Below are 22,338 nucleotides of genomic sequence, written 5' to 3'. Positions count from 1 at the left end.
TCACTTTGTGTTGTTTGTACACAAGCTTATGAATATAATACTGACAGAGAAACAAGCAAATATATCAATAGTCTAACAAAACAATGAATCACAAATCATGAAGTGTAAATAATAAAAATGTGACTGCAATGTGTGTGATATAGAATCACAATTTGGAGGATACACTGACCCAAAAACGAAGTAATTACATAGTCACTTTTTTTGTTCCAAACAAACAGAACATTTTTAATCAGGAGTAGGTAATAAGTGGTATAATATTAAGCATCTAATTACATGTAACACAAGGACTGTTATATATTTAATACAGTGCCCATGTGTTCTACAGTACGTAGAACTAAAAGTAAGAATAGCAGAACATACAGGATATATATATATATATATATATATATATATATATATATATATATATATATATATATATTATTGAAAAAAGAAAATAAGAAACACCCACTATCATTACACTACAAGAAGAAACATAATTGCAACTCTAAAGATCTTGTTTTAATTTGTTTTGTTAAAGGGATATTGTAGCCCTTGATGGCCACCTCTTATCTCAGTGCATTTAGACAGTTCAAGTTTTCACAGCTAGACAGCCCTAGTTCGTGTATGTCAAATAGATAACATTGTGCTCACTCATGTGGAGTTATTTATGATTCAGCACTGATTGGCTAAAATTCAAGTCTGACAAAAGAACTAAAATAAGGGGTGAGTCTGCAGAGCCTTAGATGCAAGGTAATCACAGAGGGGGAAAAAGTATATTGATATAACCGTGTTGGCTATGCAAAACTAGGGAATGGGTTCTAAAGGGATTATCTTTTTAAACAATACAAACTCTGGTGTAGACTGTCCCTCTAACAAAGTATTCCGCTATGGACTACTTATATAGAGGATGGATAAAGACCACAAATATGGTGGATCACTACAAATTGGAAGTGACATCTAGTAAAACTGGAACCGACGTAGCAAAATCACACAGACCGGAAACCAGGAGTAAACGGGTATGCGTTTCCGGAAACGAATGATGACGTTGAACTGCGCCAAAATATTTGAAGTGCCCAAGCGGATTGGGAATTGCAATAACCAATAGCGGAACAACACAGCAAATAAATATCCGGTTTTGATGAGTATAAGGTATCCCTGATAAAGCCGTTTTTAAGGTGAAACACGTGTTGGATATATTTGGACTCTAGGGGCATTGTGAAGGGACAATTTGGTATTGAAAGTTATTGTTATAACCCTATATTAGGAAATGTAATGTACCATAATTCCTAATATTTGTCCACTGATGTGCCTGTAAGGAGTTTTTTTGTTTAAAGTTTAAATAAAAGCTTTTAATACCTTTATCGTATATGAGGCTGGTTATGGGCCAATCATAACGCTGCTGTAAAACAATAGAGCTTGGTTAAAGTTTGAAACCATGTAAGTAATGATATAAAAAAGTTTTATACCTGGGTTACAACAGGATTGCTCTATTTTCTTCTCTTTTTCCTTGAGAAGCTGTTTGGAATCCTCAAACTGTGATATTATATCAAACAAATTGTAGTCACTATTGCCGTTTTATTTTTAGTCCCATTTTTTTTTTTTAGAGTAATAAGCAAAGCAAGTTTTTAGATTTACTTTTTTTTTTTTTTTTTTTTTTTTGTCCTTACCGCAAGGTAGTCAAATTTAGCAAGTACAATAGCAGTTGTCTATTCTGCTTCACAAACCTTTTTCACCCACAAATATTTCTTCTATCTCCTGCTTTCGTCATCTGAATTGTAAATTTGTCCAGTAGTTCACTCTCTCCTGTCAAAGTCTCATCTGTCCCACTGCTTTTCACCCAGACAACCTGTGGAGTACTTACTTACAGAAAGGAGAGATCGTGGAAAAATCTCACCTACCTTCAGTGGACGTGTTGGGTTCCAAAAGTAACCTTCACATGTATGTGCTGGCCGACATTACTACCTCATTCACTGTACTTGTGGGTATCTTCTTCCCATCTGTGACTGGTAAGGACATTTAAATGCAATTTCCACCTCTGCTGCTGTTTGTGTTGTTTTATGTTTCGTTTTTTTTTTTCTTCCCCTTGCTTTTCACAGGAATAATGGCTGGAAGTAATCGCTCAGGAGATCTGAAGGACGCCCAGAAATCCATCCCAGTGGGGACCATTCTGGCCATAATCACCACCTCTTTAGTCTGTATCCTTTTCAATAAAAATTTTATTTGAAGTTGGAAGAATATATTGGAAATCTGTTTTTTCACTTATGAATCAGCAATTCATTTGTTGCAGATTATCTGCATACCAAACGCATGTAAAAACATTTATCACCTATTTTATTTATTTATTTGTAGCCAGATATTTGCAGCATTTGTAGGTTACAGAACTTTTTTTGGCTTCTCCAAGAGGCATGGGACAAAGTACAATTTTTAAGCAAAAGCCGGAGGTGTTAAATGTCCTTTTTGAAGACTCAGTTTGCTCTGCTGCTTATTTTCCACCTTTTTCACAATGTGTTGTGTTGTACCTTAACAATTGTTTTTTAGATTTCAGCACTGTGGTCCTGTTTGGATCATGTATTGAGGGTGTGGTTCTACGGGACAAGTAAGGCTTCCAACATTCACTAATTATATTAGCATTGGAATATCTATGTGGGAATAAGTTTTTTTTGTACGCAATTAATCAATAAAAAAAACAAAACAGAAATTAAGAGAACCATGAATAATGTAAAGAAAAATAGCTTTAAAAATGTATTTTGTGGGACATCTTTAAAATCCCACTTTCGTATCTGTTAATAAGGTTAGAAAGATTTAATGAGATACATGAATTCCATTAATTTGGGGGCACGTATCACATACGTCCATAGTAAAAGCTAGATTTTGTTGGCAAAAAAAGAAAATCTAACAAGCCATCTTATATTCTCATCCTAATATTATACTCCCTAATATTATATTATTCCCTAATATTTGACTAATCCTCTAGATAATCTGTCCTGCCACTTATGCTAAAAGGTTATTAGGTATAATATTACTTAGCAGTATGTCTGCCGAATTCCTCCTTCCACCAACATCATAGGTTCCATTTACTTTGGTGGGGGGTTTTTTTTGTTTGTTTTTTAATTATTCTTTCCTATTTGTTAAACTTAAAATTACATTTTCTTATAGTATGAGTTTGAAAAAAGCCAGAAGTCCCATCAAGTTCTACCTATGCAGATCCTATCAGATTTACAATAGAGAAGCTGGTAATTGAGCTTACATGAATACAATTAGAAGTCGATCCATTTAACACAAGCAATAAAATCCCTGAATTCTATTTTTAGCCAGAAATGTATTTAAGGCACTGGCATTCACTATATCCTTAGGCAAGAAGTTCCACAATTTGATTGCTCTTAGAGTGAAACATTTTTTTACATTGCTGTAGATTAAATCGCATGTCCACTAGCCTTAATTTGTTACCACTTGTCACAAACAATTTCATTAGCAATAAACCGTGCTTCCGGCAACTCTCTATGTGCACTTTGAATACATTTATATAAAGTAATCATATCAGCTCTCAAGTGTTTTTTTCCCAGAGTTAACAATTTGGCTAACCTTTACTTATAGTTTACTTTCTCCAGGGATTTATATAGCGACAGCATTATGCTTTCCTCCCTTGCATCAATGCCTCTTTTTAGTGTGAGTGTCACATTAGCCTTAGAAGCATTTGCCCTGAATTGTACACTCATTCTTAGCTAGTTATCTATAAATACACCCAGATCATTTCCTCCTCTGTTTTGCTAAGTCTAGTTAGATTTTAGTAATAGGTTACCTGTATATTTTTACTTCCAAAATGTAGAACCTTGCATTTTCCAGTATTAAATCTCATTTGCAATTTACCAGCACATTCTTCTAATTTTTGTAAATCCCCTTGCATAGTAATTACTTCCTGCTCTCACCTAATCAATTTACACAACGTTGTATCATCTGTAAAAATAAAGATGTTGCTAGTTAATCCTTCCTACAAGTCATTTATAAACCTATTAAAGGGACAGTCTACACCAAAATTGTATTTGTTTAAAATGATAGATAAAGCCTTTACTACCCATTCCCCAGCTTTGCACAACCGACATTGTTAGATTAATATACTTTATTACATTTAAACCTCTAAGTTTCTGTCTGTTTCTAAGCCACTACAGGCAGACCATTATCACATGCTTTTTTTAATTTGCTTTTCACAACAGGAGACTGCTAGTTCATGTGGGCTATATAGATAACATTGTGCTCACACCTGGGGAGTTATTAAAGAGTCGGCACAACACAGCACTAATTGGCTGAAATGCAAGTCAATAGATAATAAAGTCATGTGAGCAGGGGGCTGTCAGAAGATGCTTATATACAAGGTAATCAGAGGTAAAAAGTTTAATATAACTGAGTTGGTTATGCAGAACTGGGGAATGAGTAATAAAGGGATTATCTATCTTTTAAAACAATAACAATTATGATTTAAACTGTACATTTATAAAGAACAGAGCCTAGTAGTCTCAGTATGATCCATTTACTACAGCTTGTAGCTCCCTGTCATCCATTTATTTATCCTTGAGCTAACATTTTCAGCTATTTATAGTCACTTAATTTTGCACAATAATCTCCCATATGGCACTGTATCAAAATCCAAGTATAGAATATCAGTTGATTCACCTTTATCTAAATTCTTATTTCCTCCTAGAATCTAAATATTAGTTTGACAAGATCTTTTTTTCATAAACCCATGCTGGATTTAAATCTTGTTTTCACGAATATACTCTTGAATATATTCCCTTATAATCAATTCCAGTATCTTCCACACTATTGATGTCAGGCTCACTGGTCTATAGCTTCCTGGATCGCCCCTGCTTCCCTTTTTACACCAGTCCTGGGTTTCTATGCCTGAGGATAATGAGTCTTGACAAATTTGGTTATGGCAGTGCAAAGTTCCCTTAGAACTCTTGGGTGCATTCAATTGGAGTTTTATTTACCTTGATATTATTCATTTTTTCCCCCTGATATTATCTAGAGATCGAAAAGTCTAAGGGGCCGGGCACAAAGTGTTAATAAATATAAACTTTTAATAAGAATAAAAAAATACAGCACATAAGGCAAAATGGGAAGACTTTTTTTCTATAAACTGTTATTAGCAATCTATTTGAATTAAGATATTCAAGCATTCTTTCATAAAATGGTTCATTAAAGGGGCATATTCACAAAATTGTTTTTTTTTTTTTTTTTAATCTAAAAAGATTATTGCAAAATGTACTGTTTGGTTTTTTTTTTTTATTTGTTCAGCACTTTTTTTTTCTGTCAGAGTTATCTCTATCAGTCAGTAAGCCTTATATACTTTACAGTAAGGTTTTGACTACCGGCCCCTTTAATGTGATATCAGGGTTACTGGGAAGCATGCACCACCTTTCTCTTGTTAAGTAGCTCCTCCCCTAACTGCCATATCCAGTCATTCTCTTGCAACGCTCAACATAGATGGAGGTCGTAAGAGGAGTGTGGTGTTTTATACTTAGTTTATTTCTTCAATCAAAAGTTTGTTATTTTTAAATGGTACCGGAGTGTACTGTTTATCTCAGGCAGTATTTAGAAGAAGAATCTGCCTGCGTTTTCTATGATCTTAGCAGAAGTAACTAAGATCCATTGCTGTTCTCACATATTCTGAGGAGTGAGGTAACTTCAGAGAGGGAATGGCGTGCAGGTTTTCCTGCAATAAGGTATGTGCAGTTAGAATTTTTCTAGGGATGGAATTTGCTAGAAAATACTGCTGATACCGGAGTAATGTAAGTAAAGCCTTAAATGCAGTGATAGCGACTGGTATCAGGCTTATTAATAGAGATGCATACTCTTATAAAAGTGTAATTTAAAACGTTTGCTGGCATGTTTAATCGTTTTTTATATATGTTTGGTGATAAAACTTATTGGGGCCTAGTTTTTTCCACATGGCTGGCTTAAAATTTGCTTAGAAACAGTTTCCTCAGGCTTTCCACTGTTGTAATATGAGTGGGAGGGGCCTATTTTAGCGCTTTTTTGCGCAGTTAAAATTACAAAATGAATCATCCAGCTTCCCTCAGCAGTCCCATGAATACTACAGGACATCTCTATAGGGCTAAAAAGGCTTCCAAAATCGTTTATAGGGAAGGTAAGACCACAGTACAGCTGTGGCAGTTTTGTTGTGTCTGTTAAAAAATGTCTGTCGTTTTTTTGATCCGTTTTTTGCATTAAGGGGTTAATCATCCATTTGCAAGTGGGTGCAATGCTATGTTAACTTATTACATATACTGTAAAAATTTCGTTTGATTTACTGCCTTTATTCACTGTTTTTAAAATTTTGACAAAATTTGTTTCTCTTAAAGGCACAGTAACGTTTTTTTATATTTGCTTGTTAACTTGATTTAAAGTGTTTTCCAAGCTTACTGGTCTCATTTCTAGTCTGTACTAACATGTCTGACATAGAGGAAGCTCCTTGTTAATTATGTTTAAAAGCCATGGTGGAACCCCATCTTAGAATGTGTACCAGATGTACTGATTTCATGTTAAGCAATAAAGATCATTTTTTGTCTTTAAAAACATTATCACCAGAGGATTCTGTCGAGGGGGAAGTTATGCCGACTAACTCTCCCCACGTGTCAGACCCTTTGACTCCCGCTTCAGGGACTCACGCTCAAATGGCGCCAAGTACATCAAGGGCGCCCATAGCGTTTATTTTACAAGACATGGCAAAAGTTATGAATAATACTCTGGCAGCGGTATTAGTCAGACTACCTGAAATTAAAGGAAAGCAAGATAGCTCTGGGGGTAGATACAGAGCATACAGATGCGTCAAGAACCATGTCTGATACTGCCTCACAATATGCAGAAGCTGAGGGAGCTTCAGTCTGTGGGTGATATTTTTGACTCAGGGAAGATGATTTGACCTGATTCCGATATTTCTACATTTAAAATTTATGCTTGAGATCCTCCACTTGTTGCTCAGGGAGGTTTTAGCAGCTCTGAATGACTGTGTTACAATCACAGTGCCAGAGAAATTGTGTAGACTGAATAAATACTATGCAGTGCCGGTGTGTACTGATGTTTTTCCAATACCTAAAGAGGTTTACAGAAATTATTAATAAGGAATGGGATAGACCAGGTGTGCCGTTCTCTTCCCCTCCTATTTTTAGAAAAATGTTTCTAACAGATGCCACCACACGGGACTTATGGCAGACAGTCCCTAAGGTGGAGAGAAGAGTTTCTACTCTAGCTAAGCGTACCACTATCCCTGTCGAGGACAGTTGGGCTTTTTTAAATCCAATGGATAAAAAATTAGAGGGTTACCTAAGGAAAATGTTTATTCAACAAGGTTTTATCCTGCAGCCCTTGCATGCATTGCTCCTGTCACTGCTGCTGCGGCGTTCTGGTTGGAGTCTCTGGATGAGGCTTTATAGGTAGCGACTCCATTGGATGAATATACTTGTCAAGCTTAGAGAACTTAAGCTAGCCAATTCCTTTGTTTCTGATGCCTTTGTTCATTTGACTAAACTAACGGCTAAGAATTCTGTTTTTACTATACTGGCGCGCAGAGCGCTATGGCTAATATCATGGTCAGCTGTCGTGACTTTAATAAATAAGCTACTTAACTTCCCTTCAAGGGGCAGACCCTATTAAGGCCTGGTTTGAAGGAGATCATTGCTAATATCACTGGAGGAAAAGGTCATGCCCTTCCTCAGGACAGGTCCAAATCAAGGGCCAAAAAAGTCTAATTTCTTTCATGTAATTAGCAAGAGTCCATGAGCTAGTGACCTATGGGATATACATTCCTACCAGGAGGGGCAAAGTTTCCCAAACCTTAAAATGCCTATAAATACACCCCTCACCACACCCACAATTCAGTTTTACAAACTTTGCCTCCGATGGAGGTGGTGAAGTAAGTTTGTGCTAGATTCTACGTTGATATGCGCTCCGCAGCAAGTTGGAGCCCGGTTTTCCTCTCAGCGTGCAGTGAATGTCAGAGGGATGTGAGGAGAGTATTGCCTATTTGAATGCAGTGATCTCCTTCTACGGGGTCTATTTCATAGGTTCTCTGTTATCGGTCGTAGAGATTAATCTCTTACCTCCCTTTTCAGATCGACGATATACTCTTATATATACCATTACCTCTGCTGATTCTCGTTTCAGTACTGGTTTGGCTTTCTACAAACATGTAGATGAGTGTCCTGGGGTAAGTAAATCTTATTTTCTGTGACACTCTAAGCTATGGTTGGGCACTTTGTTTATAAAGTTCTAAATATATGTATTCAAACATTTATTTGCCTTGACTCAGAATGTTCAACATTCCTTATTTTTCAACTTCCTCTAAGGCAAATCAAGAGGGTACTTTTGCTCAGTCCATGACGGTCTGGAGACAACCGGACCTGGAACAAAGATAAGCAGGCCAAGGAGCCAGCTGCTGCCTCTTAGACAGCATGAAGGAACGGTCCCCTATCCGGTAACGGATCCTGTAGGGGCAGACTTTCATTTTTGCCCAGGCATGGGCAAGAGATGCACAGGATCCCTGGGCATTGGAAATTATATCCCAGAGATATCTTCTGGATTTCAAAGCTTCCCCTCCGAAAAAGGGGAGATTTTACCTTTCACAATTATCTGCACACCAGATAAAGAAAGAGGCATTCTTAAATTGTGTACGAGACCCATCCAGTTCCAAGACAGGAACAGGGACAGAGTTTTTCTCAAATCTGTTTGTGGTTCCCAAGGAGAGGGAACCTTCAGACCTATTTTGGATTTAAAGATCTTAAACAAATTCCTTAGAATTCCATCATTTAAGATGAAAACTATTCGTAACATCTTAACTATGATCCAGGAGAGTCAATAGAGGACTACAATGGATTTGAAGGATACTTATCCTCACATAACGATGCATAAGGATCACCATCGTTTTTCAGGTTTGCCTTTCTAGACAGGCATTACTAGTTTGTTGCTCTTTCCTTTGGGTTAACTACAGCCCCAAGAATCTTTATGGAGGTTCTGGGGTCGCTTTGGCGGTCCTTAGGCCAAGCGGGGCATAGAAGTGGCCCCTTATTTAGGCGTCGAACATCCAAATTGCCAAGTCTCATACGAATGTAGTACTGGCATTTCTGAGATCGCAGGGGTGGAAAGTGAACAAGGAAAGAGTTATCTATCCCCAATCTCAAGGGTTACCTTCCTAGGGACTCTGATAGAGTCTGCAGAAATGAAAATTTACCTGACGGAGTCCAGGTTGTCAAAGTTTCTAACTTACTGCCGTGTTCTTCATTCCATCCGCGCCCTTCGGTGGCTCGGTACATGAATGTAATCGGCCTAATGGTAGCGGCAAGGGACATAGTACCGTTTGCACGCCTACATTTCAGACCGCTGCAACTATGCATGCTCAGTCAATGGAACGGGGATTACACAGATTTTTCCCCTTCTTAAATCTGGACCAAGAGGCCAGAGATTCTCTTCTCTGGTGGCTATCTCGGGTCCATCTGTCCAAGGGTATGACCTTCCGCAGGTCAGATGGGACAGTTGTTACAACAGATGCCAACCTTTTAGGTTGGGATACAGTCTGGGACTCCCTGAAGACTCAGGGATAGTGGACTCAGGAGGAGACCCTCCTTCTAATAAATATTCTGGAACTGGGAGCGATATTCCATGCTCTTCAGGCTTGGCCTCAGTTAGCAACTCTGAGGTACATCAGATTCAGTCGGACAATATCACGACTGTGGCTTACATCAACCATCAAGGGGGAACAGAAGTTCCCTAGCGATGTTAGAAGTCTTAAAATAATTCACTGGACAGAGACTCTCTCTTGTCTATCAACTCTCCATATCCCAGGTGTTGAGAACTGGGAGGTGGATTTTCTAAGTCGTCAGACTTTTCTCCCGGGGAAGTGGGAATTCCCTCCGGAGGTCTTTACACAAGATCAAGCAGGAGAGTGCTTTGGTGTTTTTAGTAGCGCCTGCGTGGCCACGCAGGACCTGGTATGCAGTTCTGGTGGACATGTCATTCTTTCCATCATGGTCTCTGCTTCTGAGACAGGACCCTCTACCTCAGGGTCCTTTCAACCATCTAAATTAAACTTTTCTGAGATGGACTGCCTGGAGACTGAACGCTTGATGTTATCAAAGCATGGCTTCTCTGAGTCAGTCATTGATTCCTTAATACAGGCATGAAAGCCTGTCACTAGGAAAATTTAACATAGATATAGCATAAATATCTTATTGATATGAATCCAAGGGTTACTCATGGAGTAAAGTCAGGATTCCCATGATATCATCTTTTCTCCAAGATGATTTTGAGAAAAGGGTTGTCCTTAAAAGGACAGATTCCTACTCTGTCTATTCTTTTGCACAAGCGTCTGGCAGATACTACTTTGTCAGGCTTTGGTTAGAACCAAGCCTGTGTCTAAACCTGTTGCTCCGCCATGGAGCTTAAACCTGATTATTAAGGTTCTTCAAGGAGTTCCGTTTGAACCTCTTCATTCTATAGATATCAAACTTTTTATCTTGGAAAGTTCCTTTTTGGTAGATATTTCCTCGGCTTGTAGAGTCTCCGAGTTATCTGCTTTACAATGTGATTCTCCTTATCTGGTCCTCCGTACGGATAAGGTAGTCCTGCGTATCAAAACTGGGTTTTTTACCTAAGGTGGTATCCAACAAGAATATCACTCAAGAGAGTGTTGTTCAATTCTTGTATCCTAATCCTTCTTCAAAGATGGAACGTCTATTACACAATTTGGACGTGGTTCGTGCTTTAAAGTTTTACTTACAAGCTACTTCAGATTTTCATCAAACCTTTACTTTGTTTGTTGTCTACTCTGGACAGAGGAGAGGTCAAAAGACTTCAGAAACCTCTCTTTCTTTTTGGTTAAAAGCATAATTCGTTTAGCTTATGAGACTGCTGGACAGCAGCCTCCTGAAGGGATTACAGCTCATTCTACTAGAGCTGTGGCTTTCACTTGGGCCTTTTTAAAATGAGGCTTCTGTTGAACAGATTTACAATACTTTGCTTCTTCGGAGGCTATTTTTGGGAGAAAGGATTTTTTTTTTCAGGCAGTGGTACCTTCCGTTTAAGTACCTTCCTTGTCCCTCCCTTCATCCGTGTACTTTAGCTTTGGTATTGGTATCCCATAAGTAATGGATGATCCGTGGACTGGATACACTTAACAAGAGAAAACATAATTAATGCTTACCTGATAAATTTATTTCTCTAGTGGTGTATCCAGTCCACGGCCCGCTCTGTCATTTTAAGGCAGGTAATTTTTTCATTTAAACTACAGTCACCACTGCACCCTATGGTTTTTCCTTTCTCTGCATGTTTTCGGTCGAATGACTGGCTATGGCAGTTAGGGGAGGAGCTATATAGCAGCTCTGCTGTGGGTGAACTCTTGCAAATTCCTGTTGGGAAGGAGAATATCCCATAAGTAATGGATGATCCGTGGACTGGATACACTACAAGAGAAATAAATTTATCAGGTAAGCATAAATTATGTTTTTGTTTACATTTCTTTTGTTTTTTTTCTGCCACTTTTTTAAAAAAAAAAGTGTTCTCTAGATGCAATTACTTAATTCATTTGGCATTTCCCCTTTCATCAAACACTATAATATATAAAATTATTTCTTTATTGCATTATTTGTTTCCCAGTTCCTTTAAAATACCATATTGAAGTCTCCAGCTTAACAAAAGAATTTCCAAAATATTTTCTACTCTCAATTTTTTTTTCCCCACTCGTGTTGCTTTTTTCCCCAGCTGCATTCCATTCTACAGATTCAGAATGAATAGAGAGATTTTTTTTTTTTAAATCATAAGACCTTTTCAGGCGTAGCTACTTATGCTAGTCAGCTACATGAAGCTGTTGTCCCAGCCTAGATGTGTTAACCATTTAGTAAGAATGGCCTATCGATCTGAGCTTTGTAACTCCACACTTTTTTTGCCTTTGAAAAAGAAAAAACAATCTCTCTATGCTCCTTACTAATTAACCTACATTAGCATAAATTACGTAGCATGGCTATAAGTGATATAAACTCATCATATACTTCTAAATAAATTTACAATAACAGGATTTTTATTTTTATGTCTATTACCTCCATTAATATGAATCAGCTGAGAGGCAACTGTACTCCTATTACAGAAACACCAGCCGTCTCTATTGGTTCTAAAATGGATTTCTCTAATCCTGGTCATAGCAAAAGTGATTGCTTGATTTTCAATAATTAACAAACTGTCTGTAATCAGCGTCAAACAGTTGTGAAGGCTAGAAACTTGTTTGTGTCTCACTTTTCTATAGTTGATTGTATTGTATTTTTTTTTGTTAAAGGGACACTCAGGTTAAATTAAATTTTCGTGATTCAGATACAGCATGTAATTTTAAACAACTTTCCAATTTACTTCCATTAAAAAAAATGTGCACAGTCTTTTATATTTACAATTTTTGAGTCACCAGATCCTACTGAGAATGTGTAAGAATTCACAGACTATACGTATATGCATTTGTGATTGGCTGATTGCTATCACATGGTACAAGGGGAGTGGAAATATACATAACTTTGAAATTTGTTATAAAAAAATATACTACTCATTTGAAGTTCAGATTAAGTGCTATTGCATTGTCTTGTTATCTTGCATTTGTTGATTATGCAAATCTAATATGTTGACTGGTCCTTTAATATTCTTGCAGATATGGGGAAGCTGTTAACAAAAACCTAGTAGTGGGAACTCTATCCTGGCCTTCTCCATGGGTCATTGTCATTGGTTCATTCTTCTCCACTTGTGGAGCCGGACTGCAGAGTCTGACTGGCGCTCCACGTCTATTGCAAGCAATTGCCAAGGACAATATTGTTCCGTTCCTGCGGGTGGGTAAGCGCTCAAATGTCAGATGAACATCTCCCTGACTTGTGCAATTGGAATAATCATTTGCAGTGTGTCAGAAACATAATGTTATGTTATGCTTGCTTCTGAATGTTTTATTCCTTTACTATTTACTTGTATTATCTCTGGCAACTTTTAGGCAAAAAAAACACATGGCACCTCAAACACTTTATTGGAATTGACATGAAAATGCCAGAGAATCCTCAAAGACAAAATGTAATCTTTTTTTTCACTGTTAAAATTGCTCAGAAAATTCAATAAGGCAATAGAAAAAAATTAACATCTCTATTTGTAATGTTATGCTTTAAAGGGGTTATGCAAATGAACAGTTATGATTGTAGATCCTGAAGAGAAAAATAAATCATTTAAAACGTTAGAAATGAATTTAAGGCTTTATCAATGAACTAGAATGTGTGACTAACACTAGCTGTAGTATGATTCATTTTTAGAAAATAAGAATCAAATCTGAAATATTAACAATTGATTTTACATTTAGATTTCTCTATATAAATGAACATAAAATGCAGCATGTACTCACAGATTGAACTGGGTGCTGGTGTTGATAGTTTTCCTCTACAAATATACTGGACGACCTTTAGGTGACAGAGCATGGGTGGGTGTGGCTTCTCCCCAGAGATCTAACCTTGATCATGCCATATACAGTTTTTACAGTTGAGTAACACACAGATACATTTTGCCCAAGTGGCTCAACGTAACACACACAAAAAAGTGTTTTAAAACCTAACATAATTGCTATTTCAGAAACACGTTTTTTGTCTTTCTTAGCTGTTAGTAACACATAAAGCTTTACATATACACTTCTTTCTGGGCCATATCTGTAATACACTGTGGCCATGTCATTTAGTAGTACTAAAAAGTTATTTTTTTTGGCCAATAACTGTAACTAAAACATCCCCACCCAGTCTGTTGTGTTGAATTCAGACTATCCCTAGTGATATACACCCAGTTTATTTTGAGAGTGCAGACTATTACCTCATTTTGCATGGAGTTTATAAGAAGGCTACATTTAGCTAACATTATTTTTTAAAATTAGCAATCGTTATTAAAAGCCGAGAAGGAAATCTCTATATATATATAGAGAGAGAATGAGAGAGAGAGAGAATATATATAAATCACCCACAGAAAAGGCATTCACTGGACTAGTGAAAAGTAAAACTTAAAGGGATATGAAACCCAATTTTTTTTTCTTTCATGATTTAGAAACGGCATGTAATTTTAAACAACTTTCTTATTTAATTCTATTGTTTAATTTGCTTTATTATTTTGATATCCTTTCCTGAAAAGCATATCTAGATAGGCTCAGTAGCTGCTGATTGGTGGATGCACATAGATGCCTCGTGTGATTGGCTGACCCATGTGCATTGCTATTTCTTCAACAAAGGATATCTAAAGAAAGAACCAAATTAGATAATAGAAGTAAATTGGAATGTTGTTTAAAATTGTATTCTTTGTCTGAATCATGAAAGAAAAATTTGGGGTTTAATGTCCCTTTAACGTTTATTGTTTTTAGGTTCATATTTTGTGGCCCATGTCTGGCATTTGACAAAGGTGCTGGAAGAGCACCAAAATGTTATTCCTTTTTTATTCATACAATAAACTTTATTTTATTTTTCGCAATTCCAGTAAGTGCCTTTTCTTTGGATGATGCTTGTAATATTACTTTTAAGTGCACCCTGGCAATCGAGATACTTGCGGGACTGTGCAGATTCTATCTGGAATTGAATATATATATATATATATATGTGTTGTGTGTATATATATATATATATATATATATATATATATATATATATATATATATATATATATATATATATATATATATATATATACTGTATAAATACACATACATACCCACATACCCGTTTCTTTCATACAGGTGGTGAAAGTCATCGATTTATTACTCATGGGGATTACATTCTCTACCACTAGGGGGAGGCAAAGATCCCCAAACCCCAAGAGCTCTAAAAAAACCTCCTACCTCATACATATCTTAGTCTTTACTTTGCCTCTGCTTGAGGTGGTTAAAGAATGAAGATGTGCATGTGTTCTTCAGAGAAAGGGGTTTTCAGTCTGTCAGAGGTATGTATTTGGGGTATGGTGTATGATACAATGGTTTCACCTTATGGTAAATCCTTCATATGCCCTATGTAATCGGTCGCAGGAGCGTGTCTTCTGCCTCTTTTTATAGATCAACATAATACTCCTATTCCATTTTATTATATATACACTCATTTAGCTTTATTATGGGCACTTTTACATTTGTAAAAGTTTTTCTTTATATGCGTGTATATGTATGTATAGTAAGTGTATGTGTGTGTATATATATATATATATATATATATATATATATATATATATATTTTTATCTGTCAGGTTAGCACATGTCCTCGCGTTCATGTACCCTCATCAGGTTAGCGCACTTTTTTTTTTTTTTTTTTTTTGGTTATGCGTGCGTCAGGTGTTTGCCACACTTTTTACCTTTTAAACAGTCAGTTCTTTGGCCCACATTCGACAGCTATGCTTAGTTAGGCTTTATACCATTATTAGCTGTGTTTATAGTTAAAAAGCTAAAGTGCCTTCTTCAGCTCATTTATGTTGCTCATGTTTTCATGTTATTGATGCATACTGATAATGAGTGTGTAGCAAGCCGAAAACCACACCCTTAGGGGGCGCCTCCTATAAACAAAGTACACACAAGAGTATACAAAAAATAAAGTGAACAATATTAAAAAAAACTCTGAAAACTAGATATACCAATGAATGTCCAGAAACAAAAATGGAAAAGAAGTTCCAAAGCAGATGAATCCAAACATGGTGTGGCAGCTCTGTCATAGGATGGTCTTCCTGTAGTGTTGTAAAACTGAAATAAGAAAAATCAGAGGCACCAACATGGCCTAGTATTGCAGGAACAGGATACTACACTAGATACAAATCCAGGTATATACTCACAAGAAAAATGCACCCTGCGGTGCTAGTGGTGCAGGCTGGAGCCTTGCAGGGGTCCAGCTCACTGTGGGGTGGTAGCAAATGCCCAATAGAGGTCCTGAAAGGAGTGGTCTGTTTCTTCCTGGATGGACAACATTTTTGATGCATACATCTAATGCTGTTTCTCTCTGTTCATTACAGGTTAATGTTGATATAGTGCCCCCTGCTATAAAATCATTCATCAACATTGCTGTCTCTGAGGCTTTGGCTGCTCTCCTGCCTACAAATAAGCATAAAATGTCAGTTCAGATTTTATCTTCTACAAGTACTATGTGCCCTGATCCAAGGGATCTTCAGATGGTGAAGTTTCCTCTGGGAATGAGGATTCCTCATCTGAAGTAGAACCTCATATTTCCTCTTTTTTGTTTAAAGTTGAACATATTTGTTCTCTTTTAAAAGAGGTTAAAGATCATATGTCTTCTGATAATAAACCTTGTTTCTCCAACATAGGTGTGTCCGGTCCACGGCGTCATCCTTACTTGTGGGATATTCTCTTCCCCAACAGGAAATGGCAAAGAGCCCAGCAAAGCTGGTCACATGATCCCTCCTAGGCTCCGCCTTCCCCAGTCATTCTCTTTGCCGTTGTACAGGCAACATCTCCACGGAGATGGCTTAGAGTTTTTTGGTGTTTAACTGTAGTTTTTATTATTCAATCAAGAGTTTGTTATTTTAAAATAGTGCTGGTATGTACTATTTACTCTGAAACAGAAAAGAGATGAAGATTTCTGTTTGTAAGAGGAAAATGATTTTAGCAACCGTTACTAAAATCGATGGCTGTTTCCACACAGGACTGTTGAGAGGAATTAACTTCAGTTGGGGGAAACAGTGAGCAGACTTTTGCTGCTTGAGGTATGACACATTTCTAACAAGACGATGTAATGCTGGAAGCTGTCATTTTCCCTATGGGATCCGGTAAGCCATTTTTATTACATAAAGAAAAAAAGGGCTTCACAAGGGCTTTTAAGACTGTAGACATTTTCTGGGCTAAAACGATTGATATATAAGCATATTTTATACTTCATAGCTTTGAGGAATTATTTTATTCTTGGGAATTATGTAAAATAACCGGCAGGCACTGTATTGGACACCTTATTCTCTAGGGGCTTTCCCTAATCATAGGCAGAGCCTCATTTTCGCGCCTCTATTGCGCACTTGTTTTTGGGAAGCATGACATGCAGATGCATGTGTGAGGAGCTCTGATACATAGAAAAGACTTTCTGAAGGCGTCATTTGGTATCGTATTCCCCTTTGGGCTTGGTTGGGTCTCAGCAAAGCAGATACCAGGGACTGTAAAGGGGTTAAATATAAAAACGGCTCCGGTTCCGTTATTTTTAAGGGTTAAAGCTTTCAAATTTGGTGTGCAATATTTTTAAGGCTTTAAGACACTGTGGTGAAATTTTGGTGAATTTTGAACAATTCCTTCATACTTTTTCACATTTGCAGTAATAAAGTGTGTTCAGTTTAAAATTTAAAGTGACAGTAACGGTTTTATTTTAAAACGTTTTTTGTACTTTGTTATCAAGTTTATGCCTGTTTAACATGTCTGAACTACCAGATAGACTGTGTTCTGTATGTGGGGAAGCCAAGGTTCCTTCTCATTTAAATAGATGTGATTTATGTGACACAAAATTTAGAGAAAATGATGCCCAAGATGATTCCTCAAGTGAGGGGAGTAAGCATGGTACTGCATCATCCCCTCCTTCGTCTACACCAGTCTTTCCCACCCAGGAGGCCCCTAGTACATCTAGTGCGCCAATACTCCTTACTATGCAACAATTAACGGCTGTAATGGATAATTCTATCAAAAACATTTTAGCCAAAATGCCCACTTATCAGCGAAAGCGCGACTGCTCTGTTTTAGAAAATACTGAAGAGCATGAGGACGCTGATGATATTGGTTCTGAAGTGCCCCTACACCAGTCTGAGGGGGCCAGGGAGGTTTTGTCTGAGGGAGAAATTTCAGATTCAGGGAAAATTTCTCAACAAGCTGAACCTGATGTGATTACATTTAAATTTAAATTGGAACATCTCCGCGCCCTGCTTAAGGAGGTGTTATCTACTCTGGATGATTGTGAGAATTTGGTCATTCCAGAGAAATTATGTAAAATGGACAAGTTCCTAGAGGTCCCGGGGCCCCCCGAAGCTTTTCCTATACCCAAGCGGGTGGCGGACATTGTAAATAAAGAATGGGAAAGGCCCGGCATACCTTTCGTCCCTCCCCCTATATTTAAGAAATTGTTTCCTATGGTCGACCCCAGAAAGGACTTATGGCAGACAGTCCCCAAGGTCGAGGGGGCGGTTTCTACTCTAAACAAACGCACCACTATACCCATAGAAGATAGTTGTGCTTTCAAAGATCCTATGGATAAAAAATTAGAGGGTTTGCTTAAAAAGATGTTTGTTCAGCAAGGTTACCTTCTACAACCAATTTCATGCATTGTTCCTGTCACTACAGCAGCGTGTTTCTGGTTCGATGAACTAGAAAAGGCGCTCAATAAAGATTCTTCTTATGAGGAGATTTTGGACAGAATTCATGCTCTCAAATTGGCTAACTCTTTCACCCTAGACGCCACTTTGCAATTGGCTAGATTAGCGGCGAAAAATTCTGGGTTTGCTATTGTGGCGCGCAGAGCGCTTTGGCTAAAATCTTGGTCAGCGGATGCGTCTTCCAAGAACAAATTGCATAACATTCCTTTCAAGGGGAAAACGCTGTTTCGCCCTGACTTGAAAGAGATTATTTCTGATATCACTGGGGGCAAGGGCCACGCCCTTCCTCAGGATAGGTCTTTCAAGGCCAAAAATAAACCTAATTTTCGTCCCTTTCGCAGAAACGGACCAGCCCCAAGTGCTACGTCCTCTAAGCAAGAGGGTAATTCTTCTCAAGCCAAGCCAGCCTGGAGGCCAATGCAAGGCTGGAACAAAGGTAAGCAGGCCAAGAAACCTGCCACTGCTACCAAGACAGCATGAGATGTTGGCCCCCGATCCGGGACCGGATCTGGTGGGGGGCAGACTCTCTCTCTTCGCTCAGGCTTGGGCAAGAGATGTTCTGGATCCTTGGGCGCTAGAAATAGTCTCCCAAGGTTATCTTCTGGAATTCAAGGGGCTTCCCCCAAGGGGGAGGTTCCACAGGTCTCAATTGTCTTCAGACCACATAAAAAAACAGGCATTCTTACATTGTGTAGAAGACCTGTTAAAAATGGGAGTGATTCATCCTGTTCCATTAGGAGAACAAGGGATGGGGTTCTACTCCAATCTGTTCGTAGTTCCCAAAAAAGAGGGAACATTCAGACCAATCTTAGATCTCAAGATCCTAAACAAGTTTCTCAAGGTTCCATCGTTCAAAATGGAAACCATTCGAACAATTCTTCCTTCCATCCAGGAAGGTCAATTCATGACCACGGTGGATTTAAAGGATGCGTATCTACATATTCCTATCCACAAGGAACATCATCGGTTCCTAAGGTTCGCATTTCTGGACAAGCATTACCAGTTTGTGGCACTTCCGTTCGGATTAGCCACTGCTCCAAGAATTTTCACAAAGGTACTAGGGTCCCTTCTAGCGGTGCTAAGACCAAGGGGCATTGCAGTAGTACCTTACTTGGACGACATACTGATTCAAGCGTCGTCCCTTCCACAAGCAAAGGCTCACACGGACATTGTCCTGGCCTTTCTCAGATCTCACGGGTGGAAAGTGAACGTAGAAAAAAGTTCTCTATCTCCGTCAACAAGGGTTCCCTTCTTGGGAACAATAATAGACTCCTTAGAAATGAGGATTTTTCTGACAGAGGCCAGAAAATCAAAACTTCTAAACTCTTGTCAAATACTTCATTCTGTTCCTCTTCCTTCCATAGCGCAGTGCATGGAAGTAATAGGTTTGATGGTAGCGGCAATGGACATAGTTCCTTTTGCGCGAATTCATCTCAGACCATTACAACTGTGCATGCTCAGTCAGTGGAATGGGGACTATACAGACTTGTCTCCGACGATACAAGTAGATCAGAGGACCAGAGATTCACTCCGTTGGTGGCTGTCCCTGGACAACCTGTCACAGGGGATGAGCTTCCGCAGACCAGAGTGGGTCATTGTCACGACCGACGCCAGTCTGGTGGGCTGGGGCGCGGACTGGGGACCCCTGAAAGCTCAGGGTCTTTGGTCTCGGGAAGAATCTCTTCTCCCGATAAATATTCTGGAACTGAGAGCGATATTCAATGCTCTCAAGGCTTGGCCTCAGCTAGCAAAGGCCAAGTTCATACGGTTTCAATCAGACAACATGACGACTGTTGCGTACATCAACCATCAGGGGGGAACAAGGAGTTCCCTGGCGATGGAAGAAGTGACCAAAATCATTCAATGGGCGGAGACTCACTCCTGCCACTTGTCTGCAATCCACATCCCAGGAGTGGAAAATTGGGAAGCGGATTTTCTGAGTCGTCAGACATTTCATCCGGGGGAGTGGGAACTCCATCCGGAAATCTTTGCCCAAATTACTCAATTGTGGGGCATTCCAGACATGGATCTGATGGCCTCTCGTCAGAACTTCAAGGTTCCTTGCTACGGGTCCAGATCCAGGGATCCCAAGGCGACTCTAGTAGATGCACTAGTAGCACCTTGGACCTTCAAACTAGCTTATGTATTCCCACCGTTTCCTCTCATCCCCAGGCTGGTAGCCAGGATCAATCAGGAGAGGGCATCGGTGATCTTGATAGCTCCTGCGTGGCCACGCAGGACTTGGTATGCAGACCTGGTGAATATGTCATCGGCTCCACCATGGAAGCTACCTTTGAGACGAGACCTTCTTGTTCAAGGTCCGTTCGAACATCCGAATCTGGTCTCACTCCAACTGACTGCTTGGAGATTGAACGCTTGATCTTATCAAAGCGAGGGTTCTCAGATTCTGTCATTGATACTCTTGTTCAGGCCAGAAAGCCTGTAACTAGAAAAATCTACCACAAAATATGGAAAAAATATATCTGTTGGTGTGAATCTAAGGGATTCCCTTGGGACAAGGTAAAAATTCCTAAGATTCTATCCTTTCTTCAAGAAGGTTTGGAGAAAGGATTATCTGCAAGTTCTTTGAAGGGACAGATTTCTGCCTTGTCTGTGTTACTTCACAAAAAGCTGGCAGCTGTGCCAGATGTTCAAGCCTTTGTTCAGGCTCTGGTTAGAATCAAGCCTGTTTACAAACCTTTGACTCCTCCTTGGAGTCTCAATTTAGTTCTTTCAGTTCTTCAGGGGGTTCCGTTTGAACCCTTACATTCCGTTGATATTAAGTTATTATCTTGGAAAGTTTTGTTTTTGGTTGCAATTTCTTCTGCTAGAAGAGTTTCAGAATTATCTGCTCTGCAGTGTTCTCCTCCTTATCTGGTGTTCCATGCAGATAAGGTGGTTTTGCGTACTAAACCTGGTTTTCTTCCGAAAGTTGTTTCTAACAAAAACATTAACCAGGAGATAGTCGTGCCTTCTTTGTGTCCGAATCCAGTTTCAAAGAAGGAACGTTTGTTGCACAATTTGGATGTAGTTCGTGCTCTAAAATTCTATTTAGATGCTACAAAGGATTTTAGACAAACATCTTCCTTGTTTGTTGTTTATTCTGGTAAAAGGAGAGGTCAAAAAGCAACTTCTACCTCTCTCTCTTTTTGGATTAAAAGCATCATCAGATTGGCTTACGAGACTGCCGGACGGCAGCCTCCTGAAAGAATCACAGCTCATTCCACTAGGGCTGTGGCTTCCACATGGGCCTTCAAGAACGAGGCTTCTGTTGATCAGATATGTAAGGCAGCGACTTGGTCTTCACTGCACACTTTTACTAAATTTTACAAATTTGATACTTTTGCTTCTTCTGAGGCTATTTTTGGGAGAAAGGTTTTGCAAGCCGTGGTGCCTTCCATCTAGGTGACCTGATTTGCTCCCTCCCTTCATCCGTGTCCTAAAGCTTTGGTATTGGTTCCCACAAGTAAGGATGACGCCGTGGACCGGACACACCTATGTTGGAGAAAACAGAATTTATGTTTACCTGATAAATTACTTTCTCCAACGGTGTGTCCGGTCCACGGCCCGCCCTGGTTTTTTAATCAGGTCTGATAATTTATTTTCTTTAACTACAGTCACCACGGTATCATATGATTTCTCCTATGCAAATATTCCTCCTTTACGTCGGTCGAATGACTGGGGAAGGCGGAGCCTAGGAGGGATCATGTGAACAGCTTTGCTGGGCTCTTTGCTATTTCCTGTTGGGGAAGAGAATATCCCACAAGTAAGGATGACGCCGTGGACCGGACACACCGTTGGAGAAAGTAATTTATCAGGTAAACATAAATTCTGTTATTTGTTAAAATTCAGTTTTTAAATCTGTTGTTAATCTTACTCAGGTTTTCCATCTGCCTGATGCTGTCTCTGACATGATTGCTAGGGAATGGTTTAAGCCAGGTGTGTGTCTTAATTTGTCTACAAGGTCTAAAAAATTATATCCTTTACTTGCTG

At 38.8% G+C, this 22,338-nt stretch overlaps 1 protein-coding gene across 2 annotated transcripts in view; it reads left to right on the top strand.

The window, feature by feature from the left end:
- The window catches only part of LOC128646112 (solute carrier family 12 member 4), a 270,698-nt gene that overhangs the window by 189,100 nt on the left and 59,260 nt on the right, over positions 1-22,338 (top strand). For both annotated transcript variants that reach the window (XM_053699564.1, XM_053699565.1), the window contains exons 9-12: positions 1,824-1,988; positions 2,079-2,177; positions 2,521-2,578; positions 12,659-12,833. In XM_053699564.1, the coding sequence (XP_053555539.1) occupies positions 1,824-1,988; positions 2,079-2,177; positions 2,521-2,578; positions 12,659-12,833 (497 nt within the window). The remainder of the gene's footprint in view (positions 1-1,823; positions 1,989-2,078; positions 2,178-2,520; positions 2,579-12,658; positions 12,834-22,338) is intronic.

This window comes from Bombina bombina, chromosome 1 (assembly GCF_027579735.1).
Source record: "Bombina bombina isolate aBomBom1 chromosome 1, aBomBom1.pri, whole genome shotgun sequence".
In the NCBI taxonomy this organism is placed as follows: domain Eukaryota; kingdom Metazoa; phylum Chordata; class Amphibia; order Anura; family Bombinatoridae; genus Bombina; species Bombina bombina.
The sequence above is the reverse complement of the archived record's forward strand: the minus strand, read 5'-3'. Positions and strand labels throughout refer to the sequence as shown.